Source organism: Ochotona curzoniae, unplaced genomic scaffold, assembly GCF_017591425.1.
Source record: "Ochotona curzoniae isolate NIBS_2020 unplaced genomic scaffold, NIBS_Ocur_1.0 contig_4792, whole genome shotgun sequence".
NCBI classification, from domain to species: domain Eukaryota; kingdom Metazoa; phylum Chordata; class Mammalia; order Lagomorpha; family Ochotonidae; genus Ochotona; species Ochotona curzoniae.
Genome location: NW_024466389.1, coordinates 3,598,281 through 3,615,369, shown reverse-complemented (window position 1 = coordinate 3,615,369; position 17,089 = coordinate 3,598,281). Strand labels below are relative to the sequence as shown.

The window sequence follows — 17,089 nt, the reverse complement described above, 5'->3', positions numbered from 1 at the left end:
GGGCGGGCTGGCTCCAGCCACCTCCCTCCAGGAAGCTGGCTTTGACCATACCCTTGGGACAGGAGTGTTAACTAATTTACAACCAACCATGTGTCAGCTAGCACTTCCTCTTTCAAAGGAAATTATGCTCTTCAACTTGAAAACAAACCTCCCTAGCATTTACTCCCACGCGGTGCACACAGCTGTAAGACAAAGGCCAAGGTATCACTAGGAACGGCTTAGGTTTCAATACGACAAAAACTTTAAGCTATAATCGTGTTCCACTGGGCCAGTCATTGGGCGCTGAAGCTGCCCGTCACGAGGTGGGCGCTGGGCCAGGCCTGTGGTTGTGTTCCCGAGGCTCCAGGTCGGGGTTGGCGGGGAACTCAGGGGTGCGGGAGGCTGAGATCTTCAGGACTGTGTGCTCCCTTGAGTGTTTTTCATAACTTGGCTCTCCGTGAAACCACCTCTAGGCGAGTCCCGCGTCCTGGCTGGACAGCAGCCTTGGGCAAACCCAGTTGAGTTACTGAGATTTAAGCCATTAATTTTCAGGTTTTTAAATTATTAGTTTCTTAAATTTTCAAGTTTAAATTCTGCAAATACTTAAGTGATGTATTTATGTCAATGATCAAGCTTTTTGAGCTCTCCTATTTGTAGGACAATGGGACTTCAAACTCCAATCTGGTCTTCCTAAAATTAATTCGTTTTGTATCTGGGGTCAGACAGAAGCACCCACGGCGTGTGAGTGATGCTACGATCCAGGAAAGACAGGAGGAGTCCCTTGAGAGCTGAGTCTGAAAGCCAGCGTTGCTTCCTTCACAGCTCATCCCAGTGGTGAGCCCCAGCCTACAGCTGCCTGCGCCTGGCTGGAGGACGGATAGATTACTGGTGAGGCAGGCGCACTCCTAGTGTGTACTGGGTCAGCACCTTGCCTCCCCTGGGGATTCTCTGAGGCGTGGCATTGACAAACCCCATTCATTAGGCCGACAGTTACTGAGGGCCTGTCTGGGCAGAGGGGATGAGATCCCCAAGTGGACAGGAGCCTTTACTTTTCAGCATCTCTTGAGAAAGACGCAAGACACACAGCTCACTGCATACAGGCAGTCCAGAAAGTGTGCACCGGCTGATGGGAGCAGTGGAGGGGGACAGATGTGAGGCACAGCGGGTCCTGCTGAGGGTAGGCTTCTGCCCTAGGGGGTGGGGGGTGGGTAGGGACAGCTCCTGCTGAGGTCTCACAATGGGCATGGCATTGGGTTTCTGCGCTGTAAATACAAGCAGGCGACTCCACCCATACATCCTGGTTTTTCCTAGGGGCCATGGAAGCAAATGTGGGGAAACATCCCCAGGATTAAGGGAACTCTGTGGAGATGTACTCACGGCCATCTATCCCAAGTGGGCAGCGGGCCAGTCTACCTTTTGTAGGGCCAGCTCTCGCTGGCTTCTGAGAAGCCCGCATGCCAAACCCTGAGCATATCTTGGTAGCTGCACCAGCGGCCCAACATCTCCTGTGTGGGAGGACTTTTCCCGAAGGGAGCCACTGGAGACAGTGTTGGAAAACAGGAGGGCAGATGGGAGAGCTGGGAGTGTTGCTGCGGGTACAGCCAGTGGGGATCTGCAGGAAACACCACTGTCGGAGCTATCCCTCCCCAAGCAACACAGACGCCTGGACCATGTTCGTGAATACTTTATTCAGAGCATCACAGCGGGCATGCAGACAGGAGTGAGGTATTCCTCGGTTACTGCAGGAGCCAGTGGGTTACTGAGCAGAGAGGCCAGGGCGAGCACCAGGTGTGAGTCAGACAGGGCGAGAGACCCCGCACAGAGGTTAGGCTTTCTTCGGGCAGCTGGACACAGGCAGGGCTCACCGTGGATGAAAGCCACTTTGGCAATGTGAGGGTACAGGTACTAAGGAAGGGCGCCTGGATGCAGGTGTCCCTTAGCTGTAGTTCTGTGAGTCAGAACAGCCTGGGAACAAGAGCTTGAGAATATTCCAGACTGGCAAAGCCCCTCTCTCCCTCTGCCTCTGGGCCTGACTTCCCTCTTTAAGCCCCATCGCTTGTGGTTAGTCTGCCCTGCACACGTTTCTCAGGTGGCAGCATCCGGTGCAGGCACGCCCCAGAGGTGTGCTGTTGGCTATGGGATACACACCAGACTCCCAAAGCCATCACGTGTGAGGCCTGGGCCAGAGGGTGATCACACAGGTTGTCTGGAGGCTCACACCACCATTAGAAGCACAGCAAGGCCACGGTGACCATGTGCAAGGCACAGAGGTAAGCCCAGCCCCACGGCGGCAGCGTGGGAAAGACGCAAGTGGAGCCACACATCTGTGTACTCCAGGCTTCTGGGCTGGACACGGCTCCTGGACAATTTTGTTCAGTTTTGAAGGCACCTTAGGTTTCATTTGGCACTTCCTGAATTTATCTGTCAGGAGCAGACTTAAGGAGATTTTATCTGTATCTAACATTTTGGCAATAGGCACTTTGGTCCTACCTATGGCTCTGTGAAAGCTTTGTTAAATGCTCTTATTTCTGGCTAACAGCTGTAGCAGGTGACATGTGACAATAACAAGGAAGTATCTTCAGACATCAGCATCCTGAAGCACAGCAGGGGTCAGCTGTGCTGACACCGAGAGTCCTACAGGCAGATAAGGCGCAGCCGTCACTGTCACAGACGTGGGCTAAAGAGTAGTGTCTTTTCTGAAGGTACAGATTGGAAATGGGATTAACGAGAGGCTAATGTGGAACTAAGGACGGTGGCATATGACAGGGATGCTTAACTTGGAACAAACTCCCTTAACTGGAGTCAAGGCCATGAACTGGTGATAAGGTTGGGTATGTGAGGAGCTCTCTGGGGCTCAGGAGGTCTCTGTCACCTTGGGCCCGTGTGGCCACTGTGCACAACGTGGGCAGGACTGGCCCACTGCTAGCCTGGAGTGCATATCAGAGAACAAAGGCATGTTTCCTAGAAACTGAACTTCACATGAACAAAAAAACCAAAACAAACAAACAAACAAAAAAACCCATACAAAACAGAAGGTAGGCTTGATAACAGCTGGTTCTAAGTCAAAAGTCTCGAAGACATCTTCTGAAGCGCAGGCTGCGTCCTCACCGGCTCTTCACGAAGTAGCAATCCACACTGTTGGGCAGAGTCACACACAGGGAAGCAGGCAGTTTAGTCTTTCAGTGTGAGTCCAGAATGAGCTGCAAATGCTGCGAATCTAAATGTCAACGCAATGGGATTTGGCTGAATTTCTGCCGACAGCTTTGCCACATTCCAGAAGGCTACGGGGACCGAGCCAAGAGAAAGGTACATGCAGTAATAACACTAGCAGGTGTGTGAGTGTCTCAATAACTTAGATATATTTAGAAGCAACTACTGTTGGGACTAGCACTGCGGTGCAGTGGGCTAAGCCAGCTGGGGCACCAACACTCTGTGCTAGTTCAGGTCCTGGCTGCTCCGTTTCCTGTTGGGGCTAGCACTGCAGTGCAGTGGGCTAAGCCAGCTGGGGCACCGACACTCTGTGTTAGTTCAGGTCCTGGCTGTTCCGTTTCCTGTTGGGGCTAGCACTGTGGTGCAGTGGGCTAAGCCAGTTGAGGCACCGACACTCTGTGCTAGTTCAGGTCCTGGCTGCTCCGTTTCCCATTGGGGCTAGCACTGTGGTGCAGTGGGCTAAGCCAGTTGAGGCACCGACACTCTGTGCTAGTTCAGGTCCTGGCTGCTCCGTTTCCCGTTGAGGCTAGCACTGCGGTGCAGTGGGCTAAGCCAGCTGGGGCACCAACACTCTGTGTTAGTTCAGGTCCTGGCTGCTCCGTTTCCTGTTGGGGCTAGCACTGCGGTGCAGTGGGCTAAGCCAGCTGGGGCACAGACAGGATTGGTACCCCTCTCTCTCCCTGTTAACTCTTCCTTTCAAGTAAACAAATCTTTTAAAATACATAAGTATTCTTGTCATCACCTATACATGCCAGGCGCCACCTTTAACTCCTTTTACACAATAATCAGATTTGTTCACATATCAAACAAGGTGGGAGCTATGACTACCCTCATGCCAAAGGGAAGAGACAGGTCTGCAAGTTTTAATCGACTTGTTCAAGGCCAAGAGCTGATGGTGGGGGTGCACTACAGGTAGCCCCCAGTTCTAGTCACTGTGTGATATACAAGAACATAAGGGATAAAAATACATTTATAAGAAAATGCACCTCTCAACAGAAATAAACAAATTTTCTCTAACTTTAAAGAATGAATGTTTATTTAAAAAATTCCAGATTTAAATCAAGTATGCAAAATCTTTGCGAACAAAAATTAAGGTGATTGAAACTACGCTGCCCTCTCTGTGCGAACTTTGCCCTAAGTTCTCGCGCACACATCAACTAGGAAGGCACAGGGTAACTCACCAGCAATGATGATGATGATGAAGACCAGAACACTGATCCCTATCGCCCACATCTGCAACAGACAGCAGAGTGTTACACCATTGCAGTCACCGAGAGACACCAGGCACTGACTGCAGTCAGCGAGGCAGAAAAGAGGGGTACACATCTGGAACTGAAGCCCACACTCCGGCTTCCCATTAGGGCCTGGAGATTACTCAGCTGCTTTTAAAAGCATATTCATGGGGCCAGCATCATGCTTAGCAGGCTAAACAGCCATGGCACTGGCACACATGAGGGCACTTGTTCTAGTGCCAGATGTTCCACCTCCCACCCTGCTCCCCACTGAAGGACTGGGAAGGCAGTGGGAGATGGTCCCTTAGGCCCTGCACCCACGAGAGAGCTGGAGGGAAGGCTTTAGAGCTGTTCAGCCCCAGCCACTGTGACCACTGGGAACCAGTGGATGGAGACCCTCTCTGTCCCTCCCTCTCTCTGTAACTATCTTTCAAACAAATACATCTTAAAAAAGCAAAACAAAACAATGACCAAAAAAACCCCAAAAAACAAACAAACAAAAACCATTTTAACCCACTGCTTGCAACACTGGCATCCCATATGGGTACCAGTTTGTGTCCCAGATGCTCCACTTCTGATCCAGCTTCCTGCTGATTTGCCTAGCACAGCAGTGGAAGATGGTCCAAGCACCCTGCCCCACATGAGACCAGGATGGAGAGCTAGGCTCCTAGCTCCAACTTGGCCCACTTGTGGCCATTGTGATCATTTGGGGAGCAAAGCAGTGACTGGAAATCTAACTGCCTTTCAAATAAATAAATACATCTTCAATATACATACGTGTGTGTGTATGTATACACACACATATACACGCAAAGGATTCATGTCCTAGGGAGGTGCTGGCTTCCGAGAAGGTGGCAGATGCACCATGACTGTCCAGAAGCATCACTGCCCAACAAGGTACAATGCAGGGTATGCTGGGGTCTGGCCGTGGCTGTCTGCTGCGGGCCACGCTCCTTGAGCAAGCCTGCCTGTTCTGCTGCGGGCCACACTCCACGCAAGCCTGCCTTCTCCACTGCAGCCACACTCCTTGCAAGCTTCTCTGTGTATCCCGTACCCTCCACCTTGGAGCCATCTACACAACCTTATGTGTCATGACTGTCACACCCAGCCCTCTCCCATCGGTCAATGCTCAGGGCTGAGGGGCCAGGGCAGAACCCAGCTGACCCCAGCATCCCCAAGCCAAGAGGTGAGACCCCTTTCCCACCGCCTCACCCCCCCCCCCCCCCCCCCCCCCGGCTGACTCCAGCGTCCCCAAGCAGAGAGGTGAGGCCCCCTCCCCTAGGCATGAGAGGCCACTATTTTAGCCTCTGCTGATCCGCTGAGACTGGGGAGGGGTGTGACAAGAGCAGTACCTTGCAATTCTTCCACCAGTACTTTCTCTTCAACTTGGCAGCACTGGTTTCAAACTGAGAGGCCCCTGCCTGCAGTGCGTCTGCTCGGTCATCTAACTCGGAGAGCTTCTGGTCTCTCTCTAAGACCTTATCCACGTTGACTCTCATTATGTCCACCACCTAAGTGAGAGCAGTCACACAAGTTAGCCATCACGGAACGGGAGAACCACCATGACAGACAACACGAACCGGCACATCCTCTTCAGCTCAGACCGTAACTAAGATAAAAACACTGAGAAAACTAAGGGAATTTCCTGAATGGTATGAAGGACATCTGTGGGGAAACCTACAATTCGTGTCACCCTCAGGGCGAAGGGCTGAAGATCAGCAAGGAGAGAGCATTCTGTTCACAGCCACTGTGCCACAACACATCAGGTCAGCGCAAAGAAAAGGCATCTCCCTGAGCCAGGAAAAGCAAAACCTCACTCTATTTGTGGGTGATTCGATACATACAAAGAAAACGCTGAAGAATCTACAACAAAGGCACAAGAGCTAATAAACTTAGAGAAACTGAGCTACAGGATCGACAGTGGTGTCCACACCTTAGCAATGAGCAGTCCACAAAGAATCATTTACCAGGTGACCTGAAAGAATAAAACCCCTAGGAACTAACGAGCAGGCAAAAGACTTGCACAACACTGCAGCACTGTAAGGAATGACAGAAAATTAATGACATAGAGCATCCTAAGATTACACTGGAGTGCTTAGTACGGTACGACAACCTTACCCAAAGTGACGTGCAGGTTCAATACAATCCCTATCAAATTCAGTATCTTTTCCCAGAAATTGAAAAGCCAATAGTCAAATCCACATGGAATTACAGAACAATCCTGAAAATGTGTGTGGGTGAAGGGCTAACGCTTTGCACTATAAGGTCACAGGAACCAGTGTGGTTTTGGACCAACGACAGACGACACGTGGACAGTGGGACAGACCTGCGGGTCCAGAAATCAACAGATTTTCTTGACAAGGTGCCAAGGCCACGCGACGGGGGCAAGAACAGTATCTTCAGGGGCCAGCGCTGTGGCATAGTAGGGGAAGCTGCTGCTCATGAAACCAGCCAACCAGTGGGTGCTGGCTCTGCCCAGCTGCTTCACTTTCCATTCAGCTTCCTGCTAATGAAAAAGCAGTGGAGGATGACCCAGTGCTCGGGTCCCTCTTCACATGTGGAAGGCCTGGGAAAAGCTCCTGGCTATCAGTGTCTTCAAAATGGGGCTGGGACAGTCCATGAAAAAGGGCAAATCTGGACTCCTACTTTGCGTCACGTACGAAACTTAACTCCAAATGATTAACCACCCAAGTGTAGAGGCTGAAAGTTCAAAACTCTTAGACGCAAAAATAAGGCTAAATATCATCGAGGGTTTTGCCCTAGATTCTTAGATTTGATGCCAAAAGCAAGAGCAATAAAAGGGAAAAACAGATAAGCTGGATTTCACGAAAATCAACATTTGTATCGAGAACATAAAAGTCCACCAAATGGGAGAAAATATTTGAAAAGCATGTATCTGATGAGGGCTTAATAGGCAGAATACAAAAAGAACTCTGGGCTGTCGACAAGACAAACCCAATCAAAAAGTGGACTCAGGAAATGAATAGCAATCACTTCTGAAGATACTCAGATGTCCAATCAGCTCAGCCATTCATGGATGCCAAACACAGCCAGTGAACAGGTGGACAGCCCTTGGCACTGCTCGGGGAGCCACAAGTCCTGGTGAACAGGTGGACAGCCCTTGGCACTGCTCGGGGAGCCACAAGTCCTGGTGAACAGGTGGACAGCCCTTGGCACTGCTCGGGGAGCCACAAGCCCTGGTGAACAGGTGGACAGCCCTTGGCACTGCTCGGGGAGCCACAAGCCCTGGTGAACAGGTGGACAGCCCTTGGCACTGCTGGGGGAGCCACAAGCCCTGGTGAACAGGTGGACAGCCCTTGGCACTGCTGGGGGAGCCACAAGCCCTGGTGAACAGGTGGTCAGCTCTCAGGCACTGCTGGGGGAGCCACAAGCCCTGGTGAACAGGTGGTCAGCTCTCGGGCACTGCTCGGGGAGCCACAAGCCCTGGTGAACAGGTGGTCAGCTCCCGGGCACTGCTGGGGGAGCCACAAGCCCTGGTGAACAGGTGGTCAGCTCTCGGGCACTGCTGGGGGAGGACCCTCTGGTGCAGCAGCGCTACCCAGAGGAGCGAGGGCCCAGGGTGTCACAGCTGCACTGTGTGTAACAGCCAGAGGGTAGAACCAACTTAAGTACCTCAAGCACTTGTTACTGAGCTAGGAGACTGTGCAATTTCACATACAATGGGATATTACTCAACTGTGAAAATAGAGTTCGGATACATGTCACAATTCTGATGAACACTGAAACACTGCGCCAGGTAACAGAATCCAGAAAAAGGTCATAAGTTACATGACACACCCCAACTAGGCAGTCGGGTCTACAGAGCCATCTCATTAGGGAACCAGGGACTGGGGCAGGGGGAGGATGGGGATAAGTAAACAGTTTGCTACGTGGGTACAGGGTGCTCTTCTGGGATCAAGAGTAAGATTAGAAGTGCACCACTTTATGAATACACTACATACTGATAAGTTGTACACTTTGCTATGACATAGTCAATGATGTATTTTACCTCCACTAAGGATCCTTTGCCCTTTTTTCCACAAAAGGGCTCTGATCTGATTTGTTAGTAAGCTGCAAGGGTAGAATGGGTCTCTTACCTAGAGGTCTAAAACTGTGGAGTTGACTGACAAAGCCAGCAGGTCAAACATTACTAGAGGAGTTGATGATGGCACGTATGCAGTTCTGCTTGAGACGGCCACCACATGCAGAACCAAGATGTCTCTGCCACGCACTAGCGACTCAGGGATAAAGGAGACCTGGTCTGACTGTCCCCAGGTTGTCATGGTTCTGCGTCTCCGAGATTCTCGGAAGGTCTCTATAGCTCAGGAATTCCAGAGACTGCCAAGCCATAGCAGGCTGCTTCCCACGGGTCAAGGGGCAACTGGCAGGCTAGCCCAGGCTGGTTCTTAGTGAGGCAGGCTAAAGCACTTTGATTAAAATTAGAAAAAGATCCATCAGAAAGATGACTCCCGGCAGGAATAACCTGTAGGCCTAATCCTTAAATCCGCATTGTTTTAAAGTAATTTTAGGAGATGTTCTCAGGGTGGGTTTTGTGTTTTAGGTACATGGTTCTACTGAGGGGGAAAAGCACGGGCTGGAAGAGAAAGCAGGGCTCCTGGAACAGCCAGGGCAGACCGATCACCTCTGTGATACAGCCAAGACATCTGACCTTCACGAACTTTTCTAGACACAACTATTTCCAGGCCCTCCCACACTCCCAGCATCTCGGAGCAATACCTCATCTACTTGGTTCTGTGTCTGCTGAAGTCTTCTGCTGCTGCCAGCGGCAGCACTGGACCCTGCAGGCGTACCCGTGGACCTGGAAGGTGCAAAGGCACAGGGTGAGCATGTTACAGACCCACCATGGCTCTGTTGGCACTGGGACCTTGCTCCAGGACCTCCAGGGCTGACAGAACCCAGATGAAGAGATCCTTCCCGGGGCCTCAACAAAGCTGCGCATGGCAGTCCTTGTCCTTCATGGTCTCCCCCATGCGCTGGCACATCCAAGTGACCAGCCTCTGAGTGTACCTTGTAACTGCCTCTACTTTGTATCACTGATCGCAAGACAGGCATGCTACTTTCCATCTTGAGTTTTTCTTTGGGGAAAAAAAAAATATATATATATATTATTATTTTTTATTAATGGAAAGTCAGATTTACAGAGAGAAGAATCTTCCTTCTGGAGCTTAGCAGATCCAAAGCCAGGAGCATCTTTGGGGTCTCCCACACAGGAGCAGGACCCCAAGGCTTTGGGCTGTCCTCGACTGCTTTCCCAGGCCACAAGCAGGGAGCTGGATGGGAAGTGGAGCAGTCAGGATCAAAACCAGCACCCATATGGGATCCTGGCACATGCAAGGCAAGGATTTAGCCACTGGGCCCCGCGTGAGTTGTTTTAAGGCACACAAAGGTTTAAATGCACCCAGGCCTCTCCTGGTCTTTTCCCTGTGGCAAGAACCGTGTGCAGGGCCCAGGGCTATGGAGCAGGGGGTAAAGCCACTGCAGGCATTGCTGGCATACCATATGACCGCTAGTTCAAGCCCCAGCTGCTCCACTTCACATCCAGCTCCGTGTGGATGGGCCTGGGAAAGCAGCAGAAGGTGGCTCAAGTGCTTGGGCCCTGCACTCACATGGAGACCTGGAAGAAGCTGCTGGCCTTGAACTGGCCCAACTCCAGTGCTGGTGCTCATCTGGGGAGTGAACCACAAGACAGAGCTCTCTCTCTCTGTAACCCCGCTTTTCAAATCAATAATACTAATTTTTTTAAAGATTTATTTTTATTATGTTTTTATTGGAAAGGTGGTTATACAGAGAGGAGAGACAGAGAGGAAGATCTTCCGTCCGATGAGTCACTCCCCAAGTGAGCACAATGGCCGATGCTATGCCGATCCAAAGCCAGGAGCCTCTTCCGGGTCTCCCTCGCGGGTGCAGGTTCCCAAAGCTTTGGGCTGTCCTCAACTGCTTTCCTGGGCCACAGGCAGGGAGCTGGAAGGGAAGCGGGGCTGCCGGGATTAGAACTGGTGCCCATATGGGATCCCGGGCGTGCAAGGCGAGGACCTTAACCACTTGCGCCACTGTGCCGGGCCCAATAATACTAATTTTTAAAAGGCACTTAAATAATTGTTTTCCAGGGCCTAGTGCCGAGTGTCTAAAGTTCTCGCATGGAATGCACCAGGATCCCATATGGGTGCCAGTTCTAATCAGGGCGGCCCTGCTTCCCATCCAGCTCCCTGCTTGTGGCCTGGGAAAGCAGTAGAGGACGGCCCAACGCCTTGGGACCCTGTACCTGCGTGGGAGACCAGGAGGAGGCTCCGGGCTCCTGGGTTCGGATTGGTTCAGCTCTGGCCATTGCAGTCATTCAGGAAGTAAAGATCCTGGTCTTTACTTGGACAGAAGTAATGGACAGAAGATCTTCCTCTCTGTCTCTCTTCCTCTCTGTATGTCTGACCTTCCAATTAAACAAACAAACAACCTGTTTTCCGGCTTATGAACAATTCTGAAGTGGTATTCTAACTTAGAGGAACAGGGGGCAGGATGGCTGTGAGAGCAAGATGAGCTGCCACGCACCCTGTGGACAGCGGCCTAACCCCACACTCCAGCCTTCCCTCAGCACCCTGGCTCTGATCATCAGCTCACACCTCTCCTCTCCACAGTTCTCTGTGTCCAAGATGGCCTGTGGCCCAGCGCATGCCTGGCTACCCGCACCCCTCACACTCAGCAGGCATGGGTCAGGCACGGGCCGCGAAGAGGCCAGTTCCCACCGAGTTCAGTGTCTGGCAGGCAACAGGGGCCACGCCCAGGGTCAGCCTTTCCTGGAATCCTCGCTTTGAGGGGCAATGCCACCAACACCCCCATTTCACAGCAGAGAGAGAACTGAGAGTCAGCAAGGCGGAGCCACCGACTGAGGCCATTAGGAGCTAAAGGCGTGGACGCAGACCCCAGCCACTGCCCAGGGATCTGCCTGTTGGCACGGCAGCCCCAGTGGGCACGTTCCAGGGGCGCGTCCCTGGAATCCCGAGGGTCTGGTTTCCTCGGAAGCCTGGAGGGAGTGCCCAGCGTGGGGGACACCCCGCGACTTTCAACAACCAAGTGTCCAAAGTGGAAGCACGGGACCCCGGGAAGGCAAGTTCCCAAGCCCGCTCCGAGGCGCGCCCCCCGCCCCCCAGGGAGCGGACGGCGTCGGGGGCATCCGCGGGCCTCGGCCGTGCCCAGCGCTGGCCGGCCCGGCTTCCCTCACTCACATCTCGGCGACCAAGGCGGCGGGTGAGGATCAGCGAGCTTCGCAACCGGGGCTGCGGGGCTGGGTGGGGCGGCGCGCAGAGACGACGTCACGGGGGCGCCGGAAGTGGGGCGTGGGCGGTGTCCCGGGGCACCTGGGGCGTTGGGTGGGCCTGGTGGGCATTGGGTGGGCTTTGGGGTCGCGGCCAGGACCCCTGGGTCCAGCCCAGGGTCGCCGGAGGCACGAGAGCGGGGCTGTTGGCGCCGGGGGCGGGGCTGTGCTGCCCTGCCCCCTGCCCACGGCAGGCTGGCCGCTGGACAGGGGATCTCAGGACTGCACTGTCTAACCGGGTTCCTCAGGGAGGCGGTTCAGATCCTGCTGAAGCGGAGCTCTTGGTGTGGTTACCACCCACAGGCCAGCGGCATCCAAGCCGAGCTGCGGGAGGGACGGGGACCCAGGGAGGCCGACTTGGGCAGTATCGGGCATGGTGGGCACAGAGCGGCCAGAGAGGCAGGCAAGGAGGGCCAGCAAGCAAGATGTCTCAAGGCGGTGGGCTGTGTCAAGGGGTGGGGAGGCCCGCAGTGGCCGACAGTCTAGGTAAACAAAACGTCTTGCAAAGCAATGGAAAAGGTGCGCCTGGGCAGGTGTGGCTCAGATGACTGCACTGTCTTGACAAATGATGGACTGGCAGGTGGGGCAGGGTCAGGTGAGAGGTGTCCATACCCGGTGCTGGGAAGGCATCCCCCCGGGAGCACCCAGCGCCTCTGCACTCCAGCTGGGTCACAAGACAGTGCCGGGACTGGGGGGGACCAAGAACGGGTCCGGTTAAAGCAAAACGCAGATAGTATGGGGAAATTTTCTTTGTTTTTAATTTACAGCAGAAAGAATATAAAGCATTCAGAAAACATTTTCCATAGTTTAAGGGCAATTCCAAACATGTTGCATGGTTTTCCAGCAGCTGAGTTCTTCAACAGATCCATTGATTCAATGATGCTTCACATGCACAATTACAAAAATAAAACTTACAAAAGAAGACATCTAGACTAGTTTTACATGCAAGTCTCAGGGACCCCCCCCCCAACGTTGGGCGCCAACTACTTTGTGGAGCTGCCAGAAGCGACCGTGCAGCCAGAGGGGACCGTGGTATTGTCTTTTTATGTCGTTCACACAGTACAGCTGATTTCAAATGGGTAACAAGAATAGCAATTCAATCTTCAGGAGACAGAATTAAGATGAGCTATTAATTTTATAACGAAGTCCTACTCCTGGCACTTGGGAATTCAGATTATCCAAGAAAGCTGCGCTTAACTATCATGGTTGAAATTAAGGTTGACGACCAAGACGAAGCGGTCAGAAATGCTTGGCTTCAGTGGAAGTGCGTTGGTAGTTCACCCAGGATCCACCTTGGACTGGTAGGCTCGGGACCCACCTGCCACCCCCTCCCTAAGAGCCCTCCTAATTCTACGGGAAGTCTTGTTAATCATCTGGAATTTTCCAACGTAATTCGGCTAATAACGTGAGGGTTAAAACAAATGTACTGAGGTCATTACTCTGGTGAAAAGATCAGTTATTGGAAACCTAATCAATGGAACAGACATAGCCAATTTCACTGTTAACCTGGGGTATCCCGGAAAAGCTGGCTTTCACATTCCCCATTTATGAATGCAACTGTGTGTTCCTGGATTACTCAGCGTCCTCCTGTAGGTCGGACCGTGTAAAACATGGGTACCCGGGGGACCGTAACAGCTGTGACATAACCCACACATTTAAAAACAAAATTGAGTCAGATCGGTTTACAAATGTACAGGTGGCTACTCGTTGTGGGGCTGTCACTGTTTGTCAAAGCCAGTCACAAGCAGAAAGACGTATACTGTACAGTAATTCGAGGTTGGCAGTGAAAGGAAGTAATTAAAAAACAAGTACGATTATAGAAAAGGCACCAAGAGCACTGACCCCAATTTTGACCACCATCTGTTTGTGTCCACCTGCTTACTGTAAGACGCCAGTTTAAAAGCTCACCTGTGAACACCGGCAGGCGTCCCGACAAGCCCTGAGTCCTCCCAGTCAGCAGCCAGGACCAAGAGGAGAGAAACCATCTCGACTTCACACCAACTGAGCCTCCAACCTCACCCGGGGGTTTTAAACTGGCATCAGTAACACCAACGTCATCCTCTCAGTTTAACCTCAGTAGTTCTAATTTGTAAAAGCGTCGGATTTCTTTGGCTCCTCATTGTGTGGAAAGAGTTCAGTCCATGACGTCCCTCACAGGATCAGTCTACATCTTTTTCACTCCTTAGTTGTTCTGGTGTGTGTGTGTGTGCGTGTGCGTGATTTCCATTTCCCTTCCTGATTTCCAGCAGGAGATATGAAAACGTGACATTTTCCTACTCTGCGTGCCGTTTCCTTCTGTCAGGTTTTGATCCTTCTGCGTGTTCCTTGTTGGAGTGGATGGTGTTAGGCTGTATACTGATTTCTCTTAATGATTATCTGTTTTGCAAAAGTAAATGAATTTTCTTAAGCAGTATTAGCATTCACATTACTTGGCACCATTGGCAAAAAAATTATAAATAAAATAAACTAAATTCCTGGTAGCCAAAATTAAATGTAAACATATCCTTTTTTTTTAAAGTAATGTTACTCTGCCTTTTTTCCTAAGTCTAAATACAGTAGCTCTTTTTTTGCAGTTAAGTCATGCTTTAGCAAAATGTTCTTCTAAAGAACATTTAAAATAAAGTACTCTTATAGTGAAATAAAGTTTTTTTGTTTCATTTTACAGACCATAGCCACTAATGCTTTGCTTTGTTCATTTCTTTTTCTTGATTTCATGCACATATCTCTTTGTTTTAATATATACAATATATACAAACAATACATCCACATTTTTCTCGCTCATTCAGACAAAACTATACAAATAATTTTATCTTGCCATGTTATTGACCTTTGTGAATAAAATATTTAGCAATTAATATAATCCCTTTCAAATATTTTCTCACCTTTCATTTCTACTTTCTCTATATACACAGACACCGCTCCGCTGGATGAGAGAGAGCCAAGAACATGGGATTTTTACTGGCCAGAACGCAGCACCACACTGATTGTTTAGGTGGCCAATGTCCAGGCGAGGTTGATGACCCCTTGGAACGGCTAGCTTCCAAGGTCACTAAAAAAGGCTACATGCTTTACCGATTCTTAAGGAATTCTCATTGCACATGAAAGTAAGGCCAAGAAATTAAAGTGCTGAACATGAGAGAAGGGACGACATGGTCACTCACGGGGCTTCTGGGAGGTGGTGGGGACAAAACACACTGAGCCTCTGGAAGCTGTTTCTCATTAGATCCCATGCATTACCCGTTTGCCACACACCCGCCCCTCTGCAAATTCCCACAAGCCTGTAAAAACCTGCAGATTTCAAAAGTTGCATTAAGTGTGCTGTAGAGATTAAAACAAACAGGACAGACAAATAAGAAACAGTGAGGGAAATGAGAACACACAGACCCGATACAGATCGCACGAGCTGAGCCCTCCACTTTGCAAACCAGTCCCGCAGGCGGAGCCCTTCGGAGAGGCCGCCAGCTGCAGGCTCAGCGTCTTAGCTGCTGCCAGGGTGGCCCCGCCGTCTCTGAGCTAGGTTTTTGGTATAAAGGTCTGTACAGTTGCACGCGACGTGGGAGTGCAGCCCTGTCGGAGGAGAGCAGCTTCCTCTGGGTTGAAGCCTCTTCGCTCCCTCCCAGTGTCTGGTTTTCCTGTGATCCAACAGAAGATTGAGTTCCAAGATGTCTTGCTGATCAAATGAAAAGTTGTCCATGAAAGTGCAAATGCAATGACCAAAAAACATTCCTGTTAAAATCCTGCAGCTGAGCTCCCCAAAACTGCAGCGGGATCATGTGTGCGTGTGTGTGCGCGTGTGTGTTGTGTTGTGTTGTTGCATGTCTCTGCTAAAAACAAATGAAAACAGTCTGAAAAAGCAACGTCACATTGCTAAGGGGTGCTGCTGTAGGTCTTCAAGTTCCTTGGCCTTTTTCAATTCTTTCACTCTGGAAGAGAAACACAAGAAAACACCAGGCGATAACTATCGAGTGAAACCGCAGCCCTGCCGAGGAGAGGGGCGTCACCCCCCCCCCAGGAGGCGGGAAGCCGGGACCCAAACCCCAAACAAACTCCTGGGAAGTTCCCGGGAGAAGCATTCAAAGGGGGAGACATGACCCTTCTCAAGGCGATTCGAATGTCGGCTCTGAAATTTGCTGTACCATCCGGGGCTCTGAGAACGGAAGAAAATCAGTCAAGTGGCACCAAGTGTTAACAGGAACTTGGCCAGCTTAGAAAAGTTTTGCCTTGGAAAATGCGTTTGCTTTTAGCCTGGTGGAGTACCACCACGGCCTTGCAGCCCCATAGGGGAACTGTACATCACCTTTGCTTAGCTTTTCATACACTGAGAGACTGAACTTGCCAGCTACCTTGACCCTGTGTCTGTCCAACTCTGAATGTCCTCATGCAGTGTGTTGTCTTAGCCCCTTTCTTTCTCCCAGTTCACACTGCAGGTTTTTTTTTTTTTCTTTTAAAGACACTGAAGTTTCTCTCCCTAGAGCTCCCAGATGGACAGCAAGTGGGCGTGCCACCAATAATGAACCCTGTTCTGCTTATCAAATATATGGTCATGAGCAAAATTCACATCAGCCAATTCCTGATCCGGTACCATCTCCAGTCCAGATAGCTCCTGCAAAAATCCGCCTGCAGAGCCTGGGTGGCAGGCGAGCGGCCGTAAGCTGTGAGGACAGCAGAAGGACCAGGCGCAAGTCAGGGCATGCCGTGTTGTGACAGGGCTGGCAGAACCGCATGCTACACGAAGGATCTGTCACCGGAACGGGCGTGAGACAAGCATCAGTGGATGGCCAGGAGTGGCCTGGCCGGGCCTGGGCAGTTCCCAATTCCTGAAGAGTCAGCTCCCTTCCACTATCGTAAATGGTACCAGCAAACTCAGTGCTAGCTTACTTCCCAAACAGAGAAAGAAATGCTTTAAAAAAGCAATCACTCCCATACCCCCCGGGGCTGGAAGTGACAACATCTGGATGAGGTTCCCGCCTCCCAGCACAAAGGCTTCTGGGTGGCCTGCCAAGCTTTTCACCCAGAAGGCAACACTTCATCCCTGCACCTCTGTCGACTCTCCAGAGAACCAGCTTGTCCGTCCCACTTTCTCCCCGCCTGGGTCAAGCCCGGCTGGGGCCTCACACAACCCGGACACCAGCGCTGCTGAGCAGCGGTCTCCTGACCGTGTTCTCCAAACAGGCACTTTGGGGACTGTGTCAGTATGCTCACAGCCAGAGCCAGACGTGACCCCGTTTTGGACTTCGTGACCAAGTGACCCATGGATGAATAACTCCTTGACGGGCTGGGGAGGAGTTCAGATCCTATTACAGTACAGAATTGTGCATCCATCTATGTCCCTCGATTTGGA

The 17,089-nt window shown here is 51.3% G+C and overlaps 2 protein-coding genes across 3 annotated transcripts in view; both read right to left on the bottom strand.

Moving 5' to 3' along the window:
- Positions 1-1,647: 1,647 nt before the first annotated feature.
- Positions 1,648-11,714, bottom strand: VAMP3 (vesicle associated membrane protein 3). Its single transcript, XM_040987853.1, has 5 exons — positions 11,660-11,714; positions 9,159-9,240; positions 5,774-5,932; positions 4,371-4,422; positions 1,648-3,114 (listed from the first exon to the last, which is right to left on the bottom strand). Coding segments are annotated over exons 1-5 (315 nt in total). The 5' UTR covers positions 11,662-11,714; the 3' UTR covers positions 1,648-3,094.
- Positions 11,715-15,318: 3,604 nt separating this feature from the next.
- CAMTA1 (calmodulin binding transcription activator 1) overlaps positions 15,319-17,089 on the bottom strand; it is a 698,792-nt gene continuing 697,021 nt past the window's right edge. For both annotated transcript variants that reach the window (XM_040987850.1, XM_040987851.1), the window contains one exon: positions 15,319-15,671. In XM_040987850.1, the coding sequence (XP_040843784.1) occupies positions 15,608-15,671 (64 nt within the window). In that variant the 3' untranslated portion in view covers positions 15,319-15,607. The remainder of the gene's footprint in view (positions 15,672-17,089) is intronic.

Coding starts and splice junctions, on each gene's coding strand:
- VAMP3 (XM_040987853.1), bottom strand. Junction 5,933..9,158: donor CACAGAACCAAGTAGATGAG/GTATTGCTCCGA, acceptor GCTCTCACTTAG/GTGGTGGACATAATGAGAGT. Junction 4,423..5,773: donor ACTGGTGGAAGAATTGCAAG/GTACTGCTCTTG, acceptor TGTCTGTTGCAG/ATGTGGGCGATAGGGATCAG.